Genomic DNA, 19,440 nt, shown 5'->3' with positions numbered 1-19,440 from the left:
ACTAATAGATAAATTATTTATTCAACTAGTTTCCGCCCGCAAGTTCCTCCTAATAAGTCTAATAACATATATGCAAATGATCGGTTGAGTCGTTAAAACTGTTACTACTTAGCTATTTTTTTTTTATTGCATCGGTAGGCAGATGGCCATCTGGTCCACCTGATGGTAATAGGGTACTTTGAATAATAAATTATGATAGAAATAAAAAATAGAAAGAAAATTAATTCTTTTGATTTTGAGTCATAAAAGCGCATTATTATTTTATTAAGTCGTAATTTATATTCTGTATATCACGTGACCTAAAACATGACCTGCTATGGTGTGGCGTCAGATAGGCAAAAACTGACATTTCAATATCATCTGGCACTTTGATAAACAACTTTTCTGGAGTTTTAATGTTAGTATTTGTACATTACACACCAACGATAGCGATTGTAGTTCATTATTTTTCAAAAAACACCAAATATTTGTAACTGTTAATGTTGAACAAGTGCCAGTCGTATATACACAATTGTTGTTTTTATCAATGTGACGTCACCAAAATGACTGACCCCGGAAATATAGAAGGTTTAAAATTTAATTTAATTTTGATATATTATAAACGTATTTATTTTGCCGAAATATATATAAAACACTAAAATGATTGTATTTTGTTAGGTATAAATGTTCTTACAACAGTGTAAATTGTTTTGGTAATTATAGGTACTTCATCTTCAAACGTAATCAATTTATTGCTTATATTGTGATTTTGAACACATCTACCTACTGATCATTTTGTACTGGTTCTAAATCAAAAGTAAAAGTTAAATTAAAAAAAAAGGAAACAAATATCTACGGACTTTGAAGCGGTATTCCAGAGATTACTAAATAAAAACCTTGAAGTGTTGTTATTTTTGGACGACCCTAATACAACATGTTTGTTTAATAAAATATCGGGAGCTTTGGAAGTATATACAAACACAATAAATATAACTAAAAAATATATATATATTTATTAAAAGAAGCCCTGTATCGAGTTACTCAGGGCATATTATAAAATAAAATACACTGAAAAGTATAAAAAACTGTAATTCTGCCAAATTGTTATTGACTAACCTGAAGTGCGGCAGGGTTAAATAAGCTAACTTTATAGGAGGTATTGTCCAGCGCTGGGACATAAGAGTGGGATATTGGCTCCTAATATATTAGATTTTGCTTATATAACGTGTGAAGCAAAAATCGTCATGTATTTCTCAATACTAACAGTTTTGTAACAATTACATGAATTATTGAAATAAACGTGCAAGTAAATTCTAGAAATATCGCTATTACTAATTTGTATTGTATAATTAATATTGTTGTAACATGTGACAAATGTATTTGAAATAATTCGTTTAGAAATTTTGTAATTCCTTAATAAATAATCAAAGGAGTTTGCTACCTTACCTTACTCGTTCGTGTACAGTGCGCTTCCCATTATCCCTAAACTTGGAATCAGCGAAGTATGTACTTCTCCTCTATCCGATGTTACATTCCCAGCTGAACCCGGCTAGATGTAGCAATTTTTTTTTTTGAATTTATGGGTAGACTGCATATGGGCCACTTACGGTAAGTCACCACCGAGTAAAGAGATTGACATCGCCACCGCAACTTTGGGAACTGTTAAGTAATGCCTTTCTTTATTTGGTGGTAAGGTTTTGTGCAAGTCCTGGATTGGTACCAACCACTCATCAGATATTATACCGCCACACAGCAATACTTTGTATTGTTGTCTTCCAGCAGCAACAACAGACACAAGGGACATAACATCTTAGTTGGTTGATGGCGCATTGGCGGTGTAAGGAATGGTTAATAGGTATATCTGACAGTGCCAATGTCTAGAGGTGGTTGTGACCACTTACTGTCAGGTGGCCAACTTGCCCGTACGCCTATCATATAAAATAAAAAAAAATCTCTTGTGTACGGACACAGAGCTACTTTAGTTAGGCTGATATAAATTTTGTCGTTTGTAGTAAATCTTAATCTGCTTTTTATTATCATAAACAATTTTTTTGTTTTCGCCTTGGCATGTTATTAAGGATTAGAGTAATTAACATCACATTACTTAAATTATTTGTATATATTTTTCGTAATTAGATCATCTAATTACTTAAACGCATTATTTTACACGAAATAATTGTTTAATGTGATATTTCTGAACATTGTATTTCCAAAATTAATTTGTGTATTTACGAGATAGACGCATATTTAGTTATTCAGACTGACACACATGTTAACAGAATTTTCTCGAAAGTTTGTGGTAAATGAGGTGTAGGATTCCATTACAAACATACGGTAACATTTAGGTGAGTGTTATAAGCAGAAGATTTTAATCTATTATAATATTATAAATGCGGAAGTAACTCTGTCTGTCTGTTGCTCTTTCACGGCCAAACCACTGAACTCAATTTGATGAAGTTTGGTAGTACTTTTTAACGAACTGACTGACGCCTGACGACCAGCCTCTACAACGCGAGCAAAGCCAACTAGTTATATATATATGTTACTGTAAAAGCTCGAACTATGGTAAATCTTATGATTTTCCAGTAAAACCTGAGATTTACCGACATGAGTTGGTAAATGTAAGTATTTATTAAGAAAGGACGACTTTTCAGACTTTTACCATTCCAACCTAACCTAACCTAACACGTAAATCCTAAGATTTAATAAAAGTTCGAATCCCAAAGTGTTATGGACATTTCCCATTCATAATCGGTAAATCTTAGGTTTTACTGGAAAATCTTAAGTTTTACCGTAGTTCGAGCTTTTACAGTAACATATAAAAGAATAAAAGTGTAAAATGACGAAAGGGACTATTATGCCAGTATGTCACGTTAAACCACGTTTTTAAGTCCGTGGTCTTGTGGTACACGTCACTTTGTTACAAATCATGTTTATTGTAATGAACTTATTTTATCGCGTTATTTGTGTTTCAATGACAAATAACGAGGATGTTTTTCAATTAATAGTATATTTGTAAAATTAATTATAATGTCGTTAGTTGAAAATAACAAATAAACTTTAATTTATTAATCCTGCTATTAGCTTTCAGATATATTCTGTAAGCAAAAACTCGAAACTCATCGCAGAACACAAACGTGAAATGTGATATGAATCTGAATATGATATTCATCGTTAACTATAATAATTATAAAATGTTTAATACTTAATTTTTAAATATAAATGATATACAAATTGACCACAATTTTGAATTAAAGCGTTCGTGCGAAATATTATCTTATCCTGGATAGGTATGATATGGGCATCCGTAACATCAACAATGTTTACGATTCCCAGGCCCATTAGTATTTATAGCGATTATTTCGAAATTATCTCTCGCCTCGCAGTCTCTTACTTGGTCTCATTTAGACCTCATGTCTAAATAAATAGAAAAATATTTATTTATTTTATAGATTTTTTTTATCTCGTTTGGTATATAGCGTGTTTTGAAAATGGGCTTCGGTGAGCCAAAAGAATGTGATTGTGGATTGTTGTTTAGGATTTTGAAACAACGTGAACGGTAAGTACGGTAACAATTATATATCTTTATGTATATAATTATTCTGTACGTGTGTTTATGACACTGGACTAATTCGAATTCGAATCGAAATTCGAAATCGAAAATCTTCGAAACCGCTGGACAAATATTGATTTTTTTTTTTTGAAGTTTTAGTTTGCTGTGCTCGAATTTCAATTATTTTTTTATTTATTTTTGAAGAAAAAAAATGTCATCCACACCGAGTCGAGACGGCAGCTATTATAATATAAATATTAATTGATAAGGGTTAAAAAATCATTTCGGCTAATACTATGAATTAATTTTATACAGTCGTTACAAAGTGATTACTTATCAAGTACGTGATGTTTTTATACTTTTTGCGAACACATAATTGTATTTAGATATTCACTATCTCCAATTACACGAAAAATATTAGATTATTTATCGTTATGCAAATTTTACTTGGCTCTACTTGGTTTGCAGAAGTAACAAATTGAAGGACAGATTTATAAAATCAAAATAAAATTTATTCAAGCACTTTTGAATCGTCATTTTACAAACTATATTAAGTGAATCTATCACCGGTTCGGAATGTAGATTCTTCCGAGAAGAACTGGAAAGAAACTCAGCAGTTACTCTTTTTCAACATTTAAAGTACAAAGTCATGTTAGCCAAATACAATTATAGTATATAATATATTCTGCCCGAAAGTCAACATGCATTGCGTTCTTATTTTACGGCAAGTATATTTAATTAATAAATACAAAAACATGTTATTTAATAAATATAAAAAGGCTGTAACTCCGAAACGCAACTACTTATTTCTAAGCCTCTGCATGTTAAACAAATTAAGAAAAAAAAAATTTAGATATGTAACTAATTTTTTTTTTTTTACTCTTTCCTCTTAAAAGTCTCACGCACACTAACATATATTGAAAACATGAACGTCATTAATGCACGTCAATAATTTAACGTTGAGGTGGCGTGCCTTCGTGAAAAAATAGATCTATCATATTATATACATAAAATCTTATTCAAAAAGCGCCGCATATTCTGGTACAAGTTTTACGTATATTGGCTTAGTAGTGTTTTCAGTTCAACGTGAGGAGACCAACTAACACTAAACGTATATCAACTAAATCCACCTTGATTAGCTAGTTTGAATAAGCTTCACTTCAAAAGGAAGGAGCGAAAGAGATTAATTTACCTTTCCATAACGAAACGAACTTATAAAAAAAAAAACAACTTATACAAAATATTTAATAAATAATAATAATTTTGTAATGTTCTAACACAGGCGGACGCTGAAATGGGCCACCTGAGTGAGTGGTTACCATTGCACATTCCTTACATCACCAATGCACCACCAACCTTGGAAACTAAGATGTAATCTTGTGCATGTAGTTACATTCGATAGTCACTCATCAAACCGAAACACAACTATACTAAGTATTGCTTTTTGGTGATAGAATATTGGTTACCAAGTAAACCACCAGTGCTGGCATATAAAGAAATAAATGAAATTAATCATGTTTAAATATTCTATGTGTAAAGTTATCTCGATAAGGGAGAAACGAGAATGACGTGTCCGTATCAACAATAACACGCCTTCCGCTGTCTTCAAGACATTCCGATAAAAGGTCATTTTTAACACACTCCGAGTTTGAAGTAATTATTATCAACATCCATTAAAAAATCGATGACACTTTATAATTACGTTCGATAGAGAAACATGTTGTTTCTTATTTCACGAATGGAAAAAAAATATATATTAAAAAAATAGTATTCATTCCAATTTATTCATTTTTTAAAGTTTTTTTTTTTTATGTAATTGTTAAAACAGTTTCAATCCACCTATTTCCGGTGTACAATGTAAACATTAATGGATTGGAATAAATGTTAAGTGTAACATTATCTCAAAACAATTCGTCTAAACTTTTCGAATACTATGTTTCATTGGCAGGCAGGCTAATGCCAACTGACGGTAGTGGTCACCATGGTCCATAAACAGCCCTCATAACACCAATGCGCAACCAACTTTAATAACTATGATGATAGATCACCTGTGTGTAGGTACACTCTCCAAACTGGAACATAATAATACCATATAAAATATAACTGTATAAATATTGCTGTTTGGCGGTACAATATGTGATAAGTGGATGGTACCTACACAGATAGGTCTTGTACGAACACCAACCACTAAGGACCAATTGTTAATTGTTGTTTTAATAGGATATTTTCTAACCATCCAGTATCTGCTCCAAGCGAAACGATAAAACGTTATAACTTGAAAATGGCCCTAAGAAACAAAGACACTGCGGTGCTCCGGTATTTAATAAAATCTGTTATACTTTAATACACCCTCCTTAGCGAAAACATATTTGACGGAATCAAAGTTAAATTACAAAGAACAAACGTATTTCAGTTAGTAAGATAAACTATTGAATAAATAAATGAAGCTATTAAATAGACTCCATAAGCCTGCGAAATATAAATATCTATATTATTTTTAAAATACTGTCGGCGTCAAGTTTATTGGTCAGACGAAGTTTGTCAATGTTTTAAGTGACAAGCTAATTCCGGATTATGAGAGTAATCTTCGAAACGATTAAGTTACAAGGATTATTTTCCAGTATTACGGCTTATTTTGTCATTGCATAAAAATGACCCGAACAAATCGCTTTCGAAGAATTTATACAGTTTTATATAAAACCACATAGTAATCTATACTATACTAATATTATAGATGCAGAAGTAGTTCTGTATATCTGTCTGTTTGTATCATATTCACGGCCAAACCACTGAACCCAAAATGATAAAATTTGGCATGAAACAAGTTAGACTATTTTTTTATAGTCTATATTATATATAGTTACAGTATAGACTATTCTTTTAACGTAAACGACCAACCTCTAAAACGCGAGCGACAATTAATATACTATAAGACATGATACGATGAAAACAATCAACGGATTTGATAAAAAAAATGACAAATTTTCAATGTAATTTGGCAATATTATGATTCATCTTTACACACTTCCAGTTATATGAATAATTCGTTTGAAAAATCATTTTGTTGTCATCTGAATAATCTCTGAAACGTATTATGTAAAACGATCATTTGTCATACGTTTTTGTTTAACATTAAGGTGCTTTGTTATCGTTAAGTTATTGTCTTATTTAACTACCGATTACACTGTACACATTCATATTACATGCATAGACAGACAAACAATACAGAGCTAATTTCGCATTTATAATATAGAATCATATTTAGACATTTAATACTTTTACTAATTTGATATATTCATAACGTATATAAATAAATAATACTTAAATAAATATTGGACATCACATACATTACTCTGATCCCAATGTAAGTAGCTAAAGCACTTGTGTTATGGAAAATCAGAATTAACGACGGTACCACAAACACCCAGACCCAAGCCGACATAGAAAACTAATTAACTTTTTCGATATTGACTCGGCCGGTAATCGAACTCGAGACCCATGAAAACCGGTGTACACTCTACTCCACCACGGTGGTCAAAATAAGAAGACATAAGGATCGATATATATATATTGAAGGATCCGTATAATTATTAAGTTAGATTTTTATCATTATTATTTCTGTTTGTAGATACCTGCGTCCGGTGTCCGTGCAAGGCGTGATGGAGCACGCCCTACAGCATCGGGAGCGAGTGGGCGTGCAGGACTTTGTGCTGCTCGAAGACTTCCGATCCGAGGCAGCCTTCATTGACAACTTGAAGAAACGATTCCACGAGAACATTATTTACGTAAGTTTATGGAGATATTTCCCATCATCTTCCTTTATTCTTCTTCTGTGGTCGCTACGTCATCGTCATCGATGTCATCAATGTGCTAAGATCTTCTTCTCCTTCTTCCCTTTTTTGCTTAATAATATACTTTTTATATAAGACTCCTATTAAGCTGCAACTATCGCGTCGATTTGCTGCAAATACATTTTATCAACAAGGTCTTTAGATCACATTTTTATATCTCCTTCTGGAAATTTAATTATATTCATGCTTTTGCGAGTTATTAAATAATAGTGTTAAAACTTTATACGTCTTTACTAATACTATAAATGCGATAATCTGTATGTCTATCTGTCTGTTGTTCTTTCACGGCAAAACCACTAAATCAAATTTGATGAAAATTTGTATCAAAGGCTTGAACTCCAAGATACGCCACTTTTAGGCTATTTTTTGTGTCTAACCTCTGACGACCCAAAAACGCGAGCGAAGCTGCGGGCGACATAGTATTATATATGAATAAAAGTAATTTCATATTGCTATTAGTACATTAATATTAATAATGTTTATTTTATTTTAGACCTACATCGGAAATGTGCTGATTTCCGTGAATCCATACAAGAACCTGCCGATCTACACAGAGGAAAAACAAAAATTATATTACAAGAAAGCCTTCTTTGAAGCTCCACCGCACGTGTGAGTATCAAATTAATTTATTAAGTGCCACACTTAAGCGCTCTTTAATTTAGAAAACTTAAAAAATTAAGAGCAGAGAGACCAGTTCATTTTTACCTTTTACTTTTACTTACCTAATTTTGAAATACTTCTGGAATTTTCTCACGGTAAGTTTAGCGTAAAGCATTCGCTGTTGGTACGACAATAGGACACCGGATCGAACTTGCGACTTTCACATAGCAAAGAGGCTTTGACAGTCAGTTTAAATTACCAGCTAAGACATTGTATCGTTCAGCATATTAAATGGAAGAACAAGTAAGTTAATTAACGAGAGACTTGACCACAATGGACTTTATAAAACGGCTTATTATCACATTTTACCATAAAAACCATACAAAGACGTGTGGCTTTTGTGATCTTATGGTCAGGTGGTTCTTCATCTTATCTACCGTACTAGTCCGTAAAAAAATATGCAGATATAATATGAAAATTCTGACATCATTTTAATTATCGAACATATATTTTTTTTATCTTGCTTATTACATGCACAGATAAGACTACGTTCCTAAATCTAATACTAATCACTTCTTAATGAATAAAAATTGAGTAAACGTATTTAAGGCACATTTGCACGTTTGCCTCTAAATTAAAAAAAAAATAAACTGTCAAACTAAGTATAGATAAAATAAATAGTATTCATATAATACATAGTAGGTATTATGCAAACTTCATTAGAAGTGATAGTCTGTTATGCTATTGTCTATTACTTGAAATGACCCATTGATTAGAAAAGCTAAATTCGACCTTTGAATTCAATCACGAACAAGCATGACCGTCATGAGCTTCATTTGTATTTATAACATCATGCTCGGTAAAGTAAAACATCGCGAGGAAAACGCATGTCGGATGCAATTTTGCCATGTTATATATTTCCACCAAACTTGGCAAACTTCAATAAGGTTTAGGAACTATTTTAGTGTTGAATAGTAAGTTTATTTACTATTCGATATCGTATCAATAATACTTGTATCACGTATATTCATTGTAATCTATGTACTTGAAACATATTTTCCATTAAAGTGTAGATAACAAAGGTATATATTTAATTGTTATAGTACATTCCTTGTACAATAAAATAAATGAAGGATAAATATGAAAAATGAGGTTTAAAGTAAAAAGTTCTTTCCCAATAGCACTAGTTTGGCGCTTTAGCTTTTCTTCCTTGCAGTGATGGCATAGATTGGCAACGACTGATATTTTGCATGTTAAAGAAAAAATATTCATATAAAACATATATTTTCAGTTGTACTTTTTTTATTTACTTATACATAATTTACTATGTTATTTGAAGTTTTAATAGAGATGGATGACGCAACATACACACATTTCATTTATATGTGAGGGATCGTAAATGTACTACTCGTGGTCAACATGTACAACATACAACATATACATGTTAGCATCTAAATTTCCCACTGCTGTGCTAAGTAAGACCGACTCTCCCTTTGAGGGGAATTTTAGGAGCATATTCCACCACGCTGCTCCAATGGGGGTTGGTGGATTCACATGTGGTAGAATTTCGTTGAAATTAGACACATGCAGGTTTCCTCACAATGTTTTCCTTCGCCGCCGAGCATGAGATGAATTATAAACACTAAACACTACCTACCTCGGGGTCAAACTCTTCAAATATACGGATATACTACTCTGCACTTTGCTGAATATACGACACGATGTCATCGCCGCCTAGCACGAGGTGAATTATAATGGCACGTAAAATCACACACATAGATTACATCTTCAGTAAAATGAACACCTTAAATACATGTCATTATGTCGTAAATGTAAAATTATCTCTTCTATAAGGTCGAACTCAAAACTCACCGCAAAACATGATCGTGATTTTCCAAAAAGTTATATACGACAGAAGTTATCTTCTGTCGTATATAACTTTTCTTATTATAAAATAATGAATGTTATGTATGAGAAACCGATACTTTTAACTAACGATGGTAACTTCACTGAATATATCTACTAATACAGATCGACATTAAAATAGCTGCCGTACAATTTATGACCGAATGGAATGGTGATGAAAATTTATTTGGTTGTAAAAAATTGTGCCAGACTTTTGGGTACCTAGGTGCCATTCATCACATATTCTATCGTCAAACCGCATACTCAGTTTTGTTGTAAGGTTTGATGGTGATTTTGCCAGTTTAACTGTAGGTTGTTACTAAAGCGATACTAAACTAAAGCGCAGCGTATTGGCGATTTAAAAAATAGTCAATATTTCTTATAGCGCAAATTTCTTTGGATAGTGAAATTCAAATCTTTGATTAAAAATGGCCGAGATGGCCCAGTGGTTAGAACGCGTGCATCTTAACCGATGATTTCGGGTTCAAACCCAGGCAGGTACCACTGAATTTACATGTGCTTAATTTGTTTATAATTCATCTCGTGCTCGGCGGTGAAGGAAAACATCGTGAGGAAACCTGCATGTGTCTAATTTCAACGAAATTCTGCCACATGTGTATTCCACCAACCCGCATTGGAGCAGCGTGGTGGAATATGCTCCATACCTTCTCCTCAACGGGAGATGAGGCCTTAGCCCAGCAGTGGGAAATTTACAGGCTGATTATGTTATGTTATGTATTATGATTAAAAATGAAAGCATTAATGCCGGTAAAATTCAAGTATTTAGAATGTGTGACACATCATTTAAATTCAGTCATATCTACCTATATACATTTCTAAAATAATAATTTTAGCTATTACTTCATAGCGATTCGAATTGTTTTATACACACCGGTATCTCCTTATCAGCACTTAAGAGCGATAGACTGGTCAATATCGTCGATAAAATGACTACATTATGCGAAAATTAACGTTATATTGGATGCCATAAATATTTGCGATAATGTTTAAGTATCAGATAGTTATTTGTTTCGAATGTGCCTTTATAAACTAAGAAAGAATACAGAAATGAAACTAATTGATATGACTAAAAATTAAATCACAATTACTTTTAAAGTAGCTTAGTAAGCTTGTAAAGTCAGATTTTATTAATAATTGTAAAATAATAGTCTACAATGTATAGGTACACCATTATTCCAAGAATTTCTCGTTGAATCTCCGTGTGTGGATCCTCCGAAGTTGAACCTTTATCACAGATTTTTTTTCTATTAAGTATCTTAAATTGACGACATAAAATCCCACTGTTAATCAAATTCTTCCCTTTAAAGTTTATACGATAATTGATTTACATATGGCAGAATCTAATTTAACTCAAATCCCTCATTAATTGTCAACACAAATCGATTTTGCAATTTTCCATAAAAATAATTTAATAGAACTCCTGAATTAAAAACCAAATAATAATATTTTTAAAATTAATAATTTGCAAATTAATAATACGTTTTTTGTTACAGATTCGCTATTGCCGATAACGCGTACAGATCTTTGATATATGAACATAGAGAACAATGCATCTTGATCTCAGGTAAAAAGCACGTGGTGTTGGTGGTAGGGCTTTGTGCAAGCCCGTCTGGGTAGGTACCACCCACTCATCAGATATTCTACCGCCAAATAACAGTACACTGTATTGTTGTGTTCCGGCTAGAAGGGTGAGTGAGCCAGTGTAATCACAGGCACAAGGGAAATAACATCTTAGTTCCCAAGGTTGGTGGCGCATATGTGATGTAAGGAATGGTTAATATTTCTTACAGCGCCTTTGTCTATGGGCGGTGGTGACCACTTATCATCAGGTGGCCCATATGCTCGTCCGCCAACCAATACCATAAAAAAAAATCTAATGTATGGAAATTCATTTATTTATTATTTATATACATTTTAGATTTATATAAGTATATACGAATTAAATTAAATACTTGATGGTAGGCCTCTGTGCAAACTCGTCTGAGTGGGTACCACCCACTTGCTAGATATTTACCGCCAAACGGCAATAACTTAGTATTGTTGTGTTTTGGTTTGAAGTGTGAATGAGCCAATGTAACTATAAGCTCAAAAGACATGACATCTCAGCTTCCAAGGTTGGTGGTGCATTGGCAATGGCGAAGGAATAGTAAATATTTATTACAACGCAAATGCGCCGTGATGATCATTTCCTACCATTTGCCCACCTGCCACCACTTATAGAATCAAAAAATACAAGTTAATATTAAAAATAGTTACGTTACAAATATTGTGTATATGTTTCATTTATGATGTTTACAGGCTTAAATAATTGTTGATCTTCTCTAATAAAAATAAACTTCTTCGTAACAGGTGAGTCTGGATCTGGTAAGACTGAAGCATCCAAAAAGGTTCTTGAATATATCGCAGCACGTACCAACCACTTGCGCCACGTGGAAAATGTCAAAGATAAGCTGCTACAAAGTAACCCCTTACTGGAAGCCTTCGGTAATGCCAAGACACACAGAAATGACAACTCCAGTCGATTCGGCAAGTACATGGACATTCAGTTCAACTACGAAGGAGCTCCCGAAGGCGGACACATCTTAAACTACTTGCTGGAGAAGTCGAGAGTAGTTAGCCAGATGTCCGGTGAAAGGAACTTCCATATCTTCTACCAGTTACTCTCTGGTGGTGATCAGGAACTGTTGAAGCACTTGAGACTACAGGGAACGCCAGAAGTTTACAAATACACAACTGACATGGTAATTCTATTAAAACTTTATATATATATATATATATAGTCCATATAATAATAATAATATTTTAACGAAATTCTGTATCACCCATAGGTTACTCCAAATAGTCAGAAGATGAATGACGCGGAACAATTCCGAACTGTCAGAGAAGCGATGAAGATTATCGAGATAGCAGAAAATGAGCAAACTGAGATGTTTGAGATAGTTGCCAGTGTGTTGCACCTTGGGAACGTGAAGTTTGTGCAAAACGATAAGGGCTACGCTGAGATACTTAATCACGACGCTAATAGTGGAAACGTCGCTGAGGTAAATGAACATATTGAAATTCGTTCGATATTCTTATTGGGGTCTTGGGAATAGTTTTTTTTTCTGAATATTTTAGCAATACATTTAAAGCAAGCATCTGCTTTTCGATAATAATTCAAAAAAGTTAAATTTTTTATTTAGTTAGTAGAAATATCAAACAATGTAGATGGTCCTTATAAATAAACAAAAGCATATATTGACTTATGATTAAGGGACAAATAACTTACGAATGTTTTTCTCACGCCATAGCTTCTAAAACTAAATACAACTAAACTTCGAGAAGCCCTTACCAGCCGCACCATAGAGGCTCGTGGAGATGTGGTCACCACACCCCTTGACCTAGAACAGGCGAAATACGCACGAGATGCGCTCGCCAAGGCTTTGTATGAAAAGCACTTTAGATGGCTCGTCTCCAGAGTCAACTCCGCGTTGGCGCCCAAGGAAAAAGATCCGCGTGCGTCTGTAATTGGAATACTTGACATTTATGGATTCGAGATTTTCCCGAAGAATAGGTAAGATATTTAATTGTTATATCACTTTATAGTATTTAACGAACTGTATAAGAAAAATAAAAAGGTCTTTTAGTTAACAATTTGATAAACGACGCAAAGTTGTAGCATAATACCAATAAAAAATCAGTTATATATAGACTATAATGGTAACATTATCTAATCTTAACTCTCCCTAGCTTTGAACAATTCTGCATCAACTTCTGCAATGAAAAACTACAGCAGCTTTTCATCCAGCTGACTCTAAAGTCAGAACAGGAGGAGTACCTCCGAGAGGGCATCGAATGGGAACCGGTCGAGTATTTCAATAACATCATCATTTGTGATCTCATTGAAGAAAGACATAGAGGTATAATTCACGAGCTGACCAAATACTAGTTTTAGACTTATAAAAGTATTATGCCCCAAAACTTTCTATTTTCTCACAAAATGAAATCTGGTTACGTTGGGATTACTTAAAGTAATTTCAAGAACATTTAATGCATCATCATTCTTTACCGGTTCTGGTTCCGTTCTTTTGTAATTAATCTCGTCAATAATTGCAATATTCCGTTTTATATACTGCTTAAAATTTAAAAACACAAATAATTACACTTAATATGCATTTTGCATTGAGTTAAAAAATATTGACATAATATCTAATAAACATATTGGAGATTGTTATATATGTAATTTTTTTTATTAACATAAGAATTGATAACATTAAGTACTTAAATATATACAAATATTAATTAAAAATAGTTACTGTATAAATCTTGACCGCGTGGAATGGTGGCAAGAATGCTAGCAATATTTTTGGTTATATTAATTTAAAAAAAATATAAATGATTTAGGTATAATATCGATCCTGGATGACGAATGTCTCCGTCCCGGAGACGCAACAGACCTCAGCTTCTTGGAGAAGTTGTCTCAACGTCTGGACGGACACGCGCACTACAAATCACATCAGAAGGTCGACTCGCGAACCCAGAAACTAATGGGACGTGATGTAAGTGTTTTGTACAATGATTTAAAATAAGGACAAGTTGGACAGGTTTGTCTAAGGCAATATTTACAAACATGAAACATACAATATTCATAAACTATGTACTTACTATATTTCAAATCAATAACTATTTCGATATGTTAGATTTATTAAAAAAAAAATGCGAAATCAGTATAAAAAAAATGGCGAACATTAAAAATCGCTAAAAAGAACATTTAAGTAATACTTAATATAATTTCCATGAATAAAACAATCCAAAAATAGTACTATATAATTTTTTTTTCATATAAATCTTCTTTACCATTAAGGAGTTCTGCCTGGTCCACTACGCAGGCGATGTGACGTACAACGTCAACACCTTCATAGAAAAAAACAACGACTTGCTGTTCCGAGACTTGCAAAGCGTCATGGCGTCCAGTGGAAACAACATCGCCGGGGATTGCTTTAAGGTGACACATTTATGAAAAATACTTCAATACGAAACTTGTTTTACATATTACGTAATTTTATTGTTATAAGAGTTAATCTCTATATAAAATAATCACTCCTTGGATATAATTGTTAATTTAATTGCCACTGTGGCTGAAATTGATCAGAAATATCATTAAAATTAACCTTTTCTCAGGACCTGAACCTGGCAAGCAAGAAGCGCCCAGAGACAGCCATCACTCAATTCAAGAACTCATTGAATGAACTAATCAAGATCCTGAGCAGCAAAGAGCCGTCCTACATCCGATGCATCAAGCCCAATGATTTCAAAACTCCAAGTAAGTATTTGGTTCACTACTTCGGCTAATCCGATAATTTCTGAACCAGCGGCCAGACTACAGGTCACCTATCATCAGTCAGGTCAGGTCATCCACCTATTATAAATATCTAGTTGTAGTGAGTGTATTTAAGTATGTTGTATTTATTTTATACGCAACCGTAAGAGCACAGTGATAAATCGTATTCAAGACATAAGTTAATTTTGTATTCTTAAAACGGAACGAATAAATTATAAAACGTCGTCAACAGTGCACTTCGACGACAAGCTGGTTTCGCATCAAGTGAAGTACCTCGGGCTGATGGAGAATCTGCGCGTGCGTCGCGCCGGCTTCGCGTACCGACGGACGTACGAAGCGTTCCTCGAACGGTAAGCTGTTGGCCACTATACTACTTCAAACTGTTTAATTTTTTAGTTTCATTATTAAGGAAAGGTCAACAAAGGTCATTAAGTTCACTCGCCTACTGTTGTAGAATATTAACAATAATATATAAACAATCGGTCCTATCAGATACAAGTGCCTGAGCCCAGACACTTGGCCTAACTTCCGCGGTCCCGCCAGAGAAGGCGTCCAGAAACTCGTCGAAGCGATGAGATACGAAAAGGAGGAGTTCAGAATGGGCAAGTAAGTTAAGCCAGTTTTATCTTCTGCCCTCGACTTGCTAGCAAAAACTATCCTTTTAAAAATGATAAATATGGTTTATCCAATTCTAGTAGAATTAGAATTAAAAACTATTCATTTTTATGTTTCATAACTTAATTACATAATGAGTATTTATTTTAATTTTTAAACAAAAATATAAATTTCGTTACCTTTGATTAAAAACCATTTTGTTTAAACTTTTCTAAAATAAATAACAATGCATATGTTTTAGCACAAAGATCTTCATCCGGTTCCCAAAAACTCTATTTGATACCGAAGACGCATATCAAATTAAAAAGAACGACATAGCCACTATAATCCAGAGCCGCTGGCGAGGTTATAGTCAGCGAAAGCAGTATCTCAAGATGAGAGCAGCTGCTATCGTCATTCAGAAGTGGGTCAGGAGGTTCCTAGCTCAGAAGCTCAAGGAGAGGAGACGGAAGGCGGCTGACGTCATCAAGGCCTTCATTAAAGGTGAGTCCGTTGTTACACTTACAATTGCCATTATAGTTTTGTCATTTCTGGCTTTAATATATATTTTGGCTTCTGTGCCCGCTGTGTTTGCAGTGTGAAACTAATAATGACAGAATCGTGTATTTTATATTCCTACTCAATAATTATCTTTCGTAATCGTAAACAAAATGTAGCATAAGCAAAGACAATTTCATAAAACAGTTTAGTTGTTCATTTGAGCCTTAAATACTAATGGTAGTTTTTACATACTCGTGGCATGCTTTTAGTATTTCACGTTATCTAATCGATCGAGTAAACTTGGAGTTAAGATGAAAAAATGTGAAAAACGGCTTAAGTATTTAAAATATATCTCAAATTAGAACTAGCGTAACTATTTAGATATATTATTTAAGATCCGTTGAAATAATAGGTTATGTTCAATTAATTTCGCACCTTTTTAAACTATCGTCTAAAATATATATTATTTGAAAATTGTGTCATATGATCGTACCAGGTTTTATCACCCGTAACGGACCGGAGACCGCGGAAAACCGTCGTTTCCTCGGCATAGCCAAGGTGCACTGGCTGAAGCGCCTGTCGACGCGTCTGCCGAGCCATTTGCTGGACATGTCGTGGCCGGCGTGCCCCGCCACCTGCCAGCAGGCGTCCCGCGAGCTGCAGCACATGCACCGCCGACACCTGGCCAGGAAGTACCGGCTCGCCCTCTCGCCGACTGACAAGAAGCAGTTCGAGCTCAAGGTGCTGGCCGAGAAGATGTTCAAGGGTAAAGATGTTCTACAATCTTTAGAATAATTGATTGCCACTGATAACAAGAGTAACTACTGAGTCTTTTGAATTGGTCTAGGTAAGATTAACCTAACTTGAATGGGTCATTTAGAATGTAATGTTTATAACATCATTTAACTTATATTGCTTTATATCAGGTGATCTATAAAAATAAAACGTGTTTCTACAAAAATTAAAACAATGTTTTGACGTTCCAGGAAAGAAGAACAGCTATCCTAGCAGCATACGCGAGAGGTTCGTCGACGACCGCCTGTCGGAGGAGCAGCGCGCGTTGCGGGGCACCTTCATGGCGTCCCCGGCGTGGCCCGCGGGCGAGAAGTTAATTGTGAGTGTATCGCAGACCTGCCATTTCACGCTCTCTATTATTTCACTGAATTTAAATAATCGCAACATTTTTTGTAGTGCACTACAATTGTAAAACATATTTATGATATAAAATTAAGTTGATTCATAATTACATTTTTTTTTGTATATAATTTATCAATTAACTTTGAGCGCTACTACACTGAAAAATGACTACAAAAGAGATAATCAAAAAATAATTTGAGAGTTTAATCGTTCGAGTGTGAACAATGATATGAGGTAGGCTAGGCAAAGGCAAAGGCAAAGGCAAAGGCAAAGGCATCAGATTAGATAAGTGTCGCGTGGCGCAGTACTCGTGCGAGGCGGTGAAGTACGACCGGCGCGGCTACAAGCCCCGCGCGCGCGCGCTGCTCGCGTCCGACGCCGCGCTGTACGTGCTGGACGCCGCCGCGCGCAAGACCTACAAGCTCAAGCACCGCCTGCCGCTCGACAAGCTGCGCGTCGTCGTCACCAACGAGACCGACGAGCTCGTGCTCGTCAAGATCCCGCAGGAGCTCAAGAAGGACAAGGTGAGCGCGCCTCCGAGGCCGTTGCCGTTGACCGCCACACCGTCACCGACGAATTAAATAATTTTCTTATGGTGCAGGGTGATCTGATAATCTCCGTGTCGCACATTATCGAAGCACTCACCATCGTCACCGACTACACCAAGAAACCCGAGCTGATCGAGATCGTAGACACGAGGACGTAAGTTTTTATTTACGATATTACACCGGTACATCAAAAGTAAACTAATAATCCGTTACTACCATACCACCGGCCAAGGAAATTATCTGTTACTTATAGAAACATCCTAATTCAATATGGATTAATTATCAGAGATTCTTCACAGATCCAGATTCTCTTTTACAGCCAAAAACTATTTAATTTATAAAAACTGATTTAGCAATTAATTAAACTACCTATAATTTAACTCCCATTTATATAAATATAAATAAAAAATATAACTAAATATGACGACACGTGTTTCAGAATTGCGCATAATTTGGTGAATGGCAAACAAGGAGGAACCATCGAAGTGACCAACGGCCCGCAACCCGCTATCCAGCGTGCCAAGAGCGGAAACTTGCTTGTGGTAACTACCACCTTAACAAATATTGACTAAGAATGATTGTTTAAATACATACAATATACTAAAATATTTATATATTGTTATTATATTTTATAATATTAAAATATATTATGGCTACATAATACATATTGCAGTATATATTTTTTGCTTCTTTCAGGTTGCCTCTCCATAAAGTGCCAGTATTAAAAAGAAGTCGCTATTCATTTTTTATTCGCCATATTGATTTTTTATTGCAGTCATTTTAAATATAAAAATAATTATAATTTTAATTTATTCATAATTTGAAGTTGAATTGTCCATATTAAATTTTATATTAATTATTAAAATAGCTTGTTTCGTATGTTTCTTTCTGTATGACCAATAAAAATATATCGCTTGCATATTGTTTAAAAAAAAAATAGCTTGACAGTTGCTAAGGAACAAATAACCGATTATTTTTTATTTTTTTATATCATGCACTAATGCTGTATCTCGTTATAACTTTTGTTATTTTTAAGTTATTGCTGCTTTGTTTTATGTAATGTTAAAAAATATTTTATTTTTACAAAATTAAAATTTCCTTCTTAATTTTTAAATGTATATTAAATAATTTCGTACAAAGTACTTAGTAATTTATGCCATAAAATGAATTTTTTTTTTCTATCGTATAATGTGTCTGCGATAACCTGTTAATATTTTATAAAAAAATGTATACATAACAAATACTTATTACTTAATCGAAACGAATAACCAAATCAAGACTTTATAGCTATAAAATCTTACTTAACCTTGAATATTAACAGATGTAAATAAAAAATATTGTGGACACATTTTTATGAGTTTATCGAGTAAGCTGAATCGAAGGTGCCTAAATAAGTGTAAATAGGAATAGTAGCTTGTCTTTTGTGAAAGA

At 33.9% G+C, this 19,440-nt stretch overlaps 1 protein-coding gene across 2 annotated transcripts in view; it reads left to right on the top strand.

Moving 5' to 3' along the window:
- Positions 1 to 18,902, top strand: part of LOC113400653 (unconventional myosin IC) — a 47,506-nt gene extending 28,604 nt beyond the window's left edge. For both annotated transcript variants that reach the window (XM_064216600.1, XM_064216601.1), the window contains exons 2-20: positions 7,161 to 7,317; positions 7,877 to 7,992; positions 11,403 to 11,473; positions 12,259 to 12,650; positions 12,738 to 12,950; positions 13,200 to 13,462; positions 13,639 to 13,808; positions 14,293 to 14,447; positions 14,753 to 14,893; positions 15,070 to 15,211; positions 15,462 to 15,579; positions 15,722 to 15,835; positions 16,086 to 16,327; positions 16,821 to 17,090; positions 17,311 to 17,438; positions 17,767 to 17,985; positions 18,063 to 18,163; positions 18,449 to 18,551; positions 18,706 to 18,902. In XM_064216600.1, coding sequence (XP_064072670.1) covers positions 7,161 to 7,317; positions 7,877 to 7,992; positions 11,403 to 11,473; positions 12,259 to 12,650; positions 12,738 to 12,950; positions 13,200 to 13,462; positions 13,639 to 13,808; positions 14,293 to 14,447; positions 14,753 to 14,893; positions 15,070 to 15,211; positions 15,462 to 15,579; positions 15,722 to 15,835; positions 16,086 to 16,327; positions 16,821 to 17,090; positions 17,311 to 17,438; positions 17,767 to 17,985; positions 18,063 to 18,163; positions 18,449 to 18,551; positions 18,706 to 18,720 — 3,130 coding nt within the window. In that variant the 3' untranslated portion in view covers positions 18,721 to 18,902. The remainder of the gene's footprint in view (positions 1 to 7,160; positions 7,318 to 7,876; positions 7,993 to 11,402; positions 11,474 to 12,258; positions 12,651 to 12,737; positions 12,951 to 13,199; positions 13,463 to 13,638; positions 13,809 to 14,292; positions 14,448 to 14,752; positions 14,894 to 15,069; positions 15,212 to 15,461; positions 15,580 to 15,721; positions 15,836 to 16,085; positions 16,328 to 16,820; positions 17,091 to 17,310; positions 17,439 to 17,766; positions 17,986 to 18,062; positions 18,164 to 18,448; positions 18,552 to 18,705) is intronic.
- The last annotated feature ends 538 nt before the right edge of the window (positions 18,903 to 19,440 follow it).

Source organism: Vanessa tameamea, chromosome 13, assembly GCF_037043105.1.
Source record: "Vanessa tameamea isolate UH-Manoa-2023 chromosome 13, ilVanTame1 primary haplotype, whole genome shotgun sequence".
NCBI lineage: Eukaryota > Metazoa > Arthropoda > Insecta > Lepidoptera > Nymphalidae > Vanessa > Vanessa tameamea.
The sequence above is the reverse complement of the archived record's forward strand: the minus strand, read 5'-3'. Positions and strand labels throughout refer to the sequence as shown.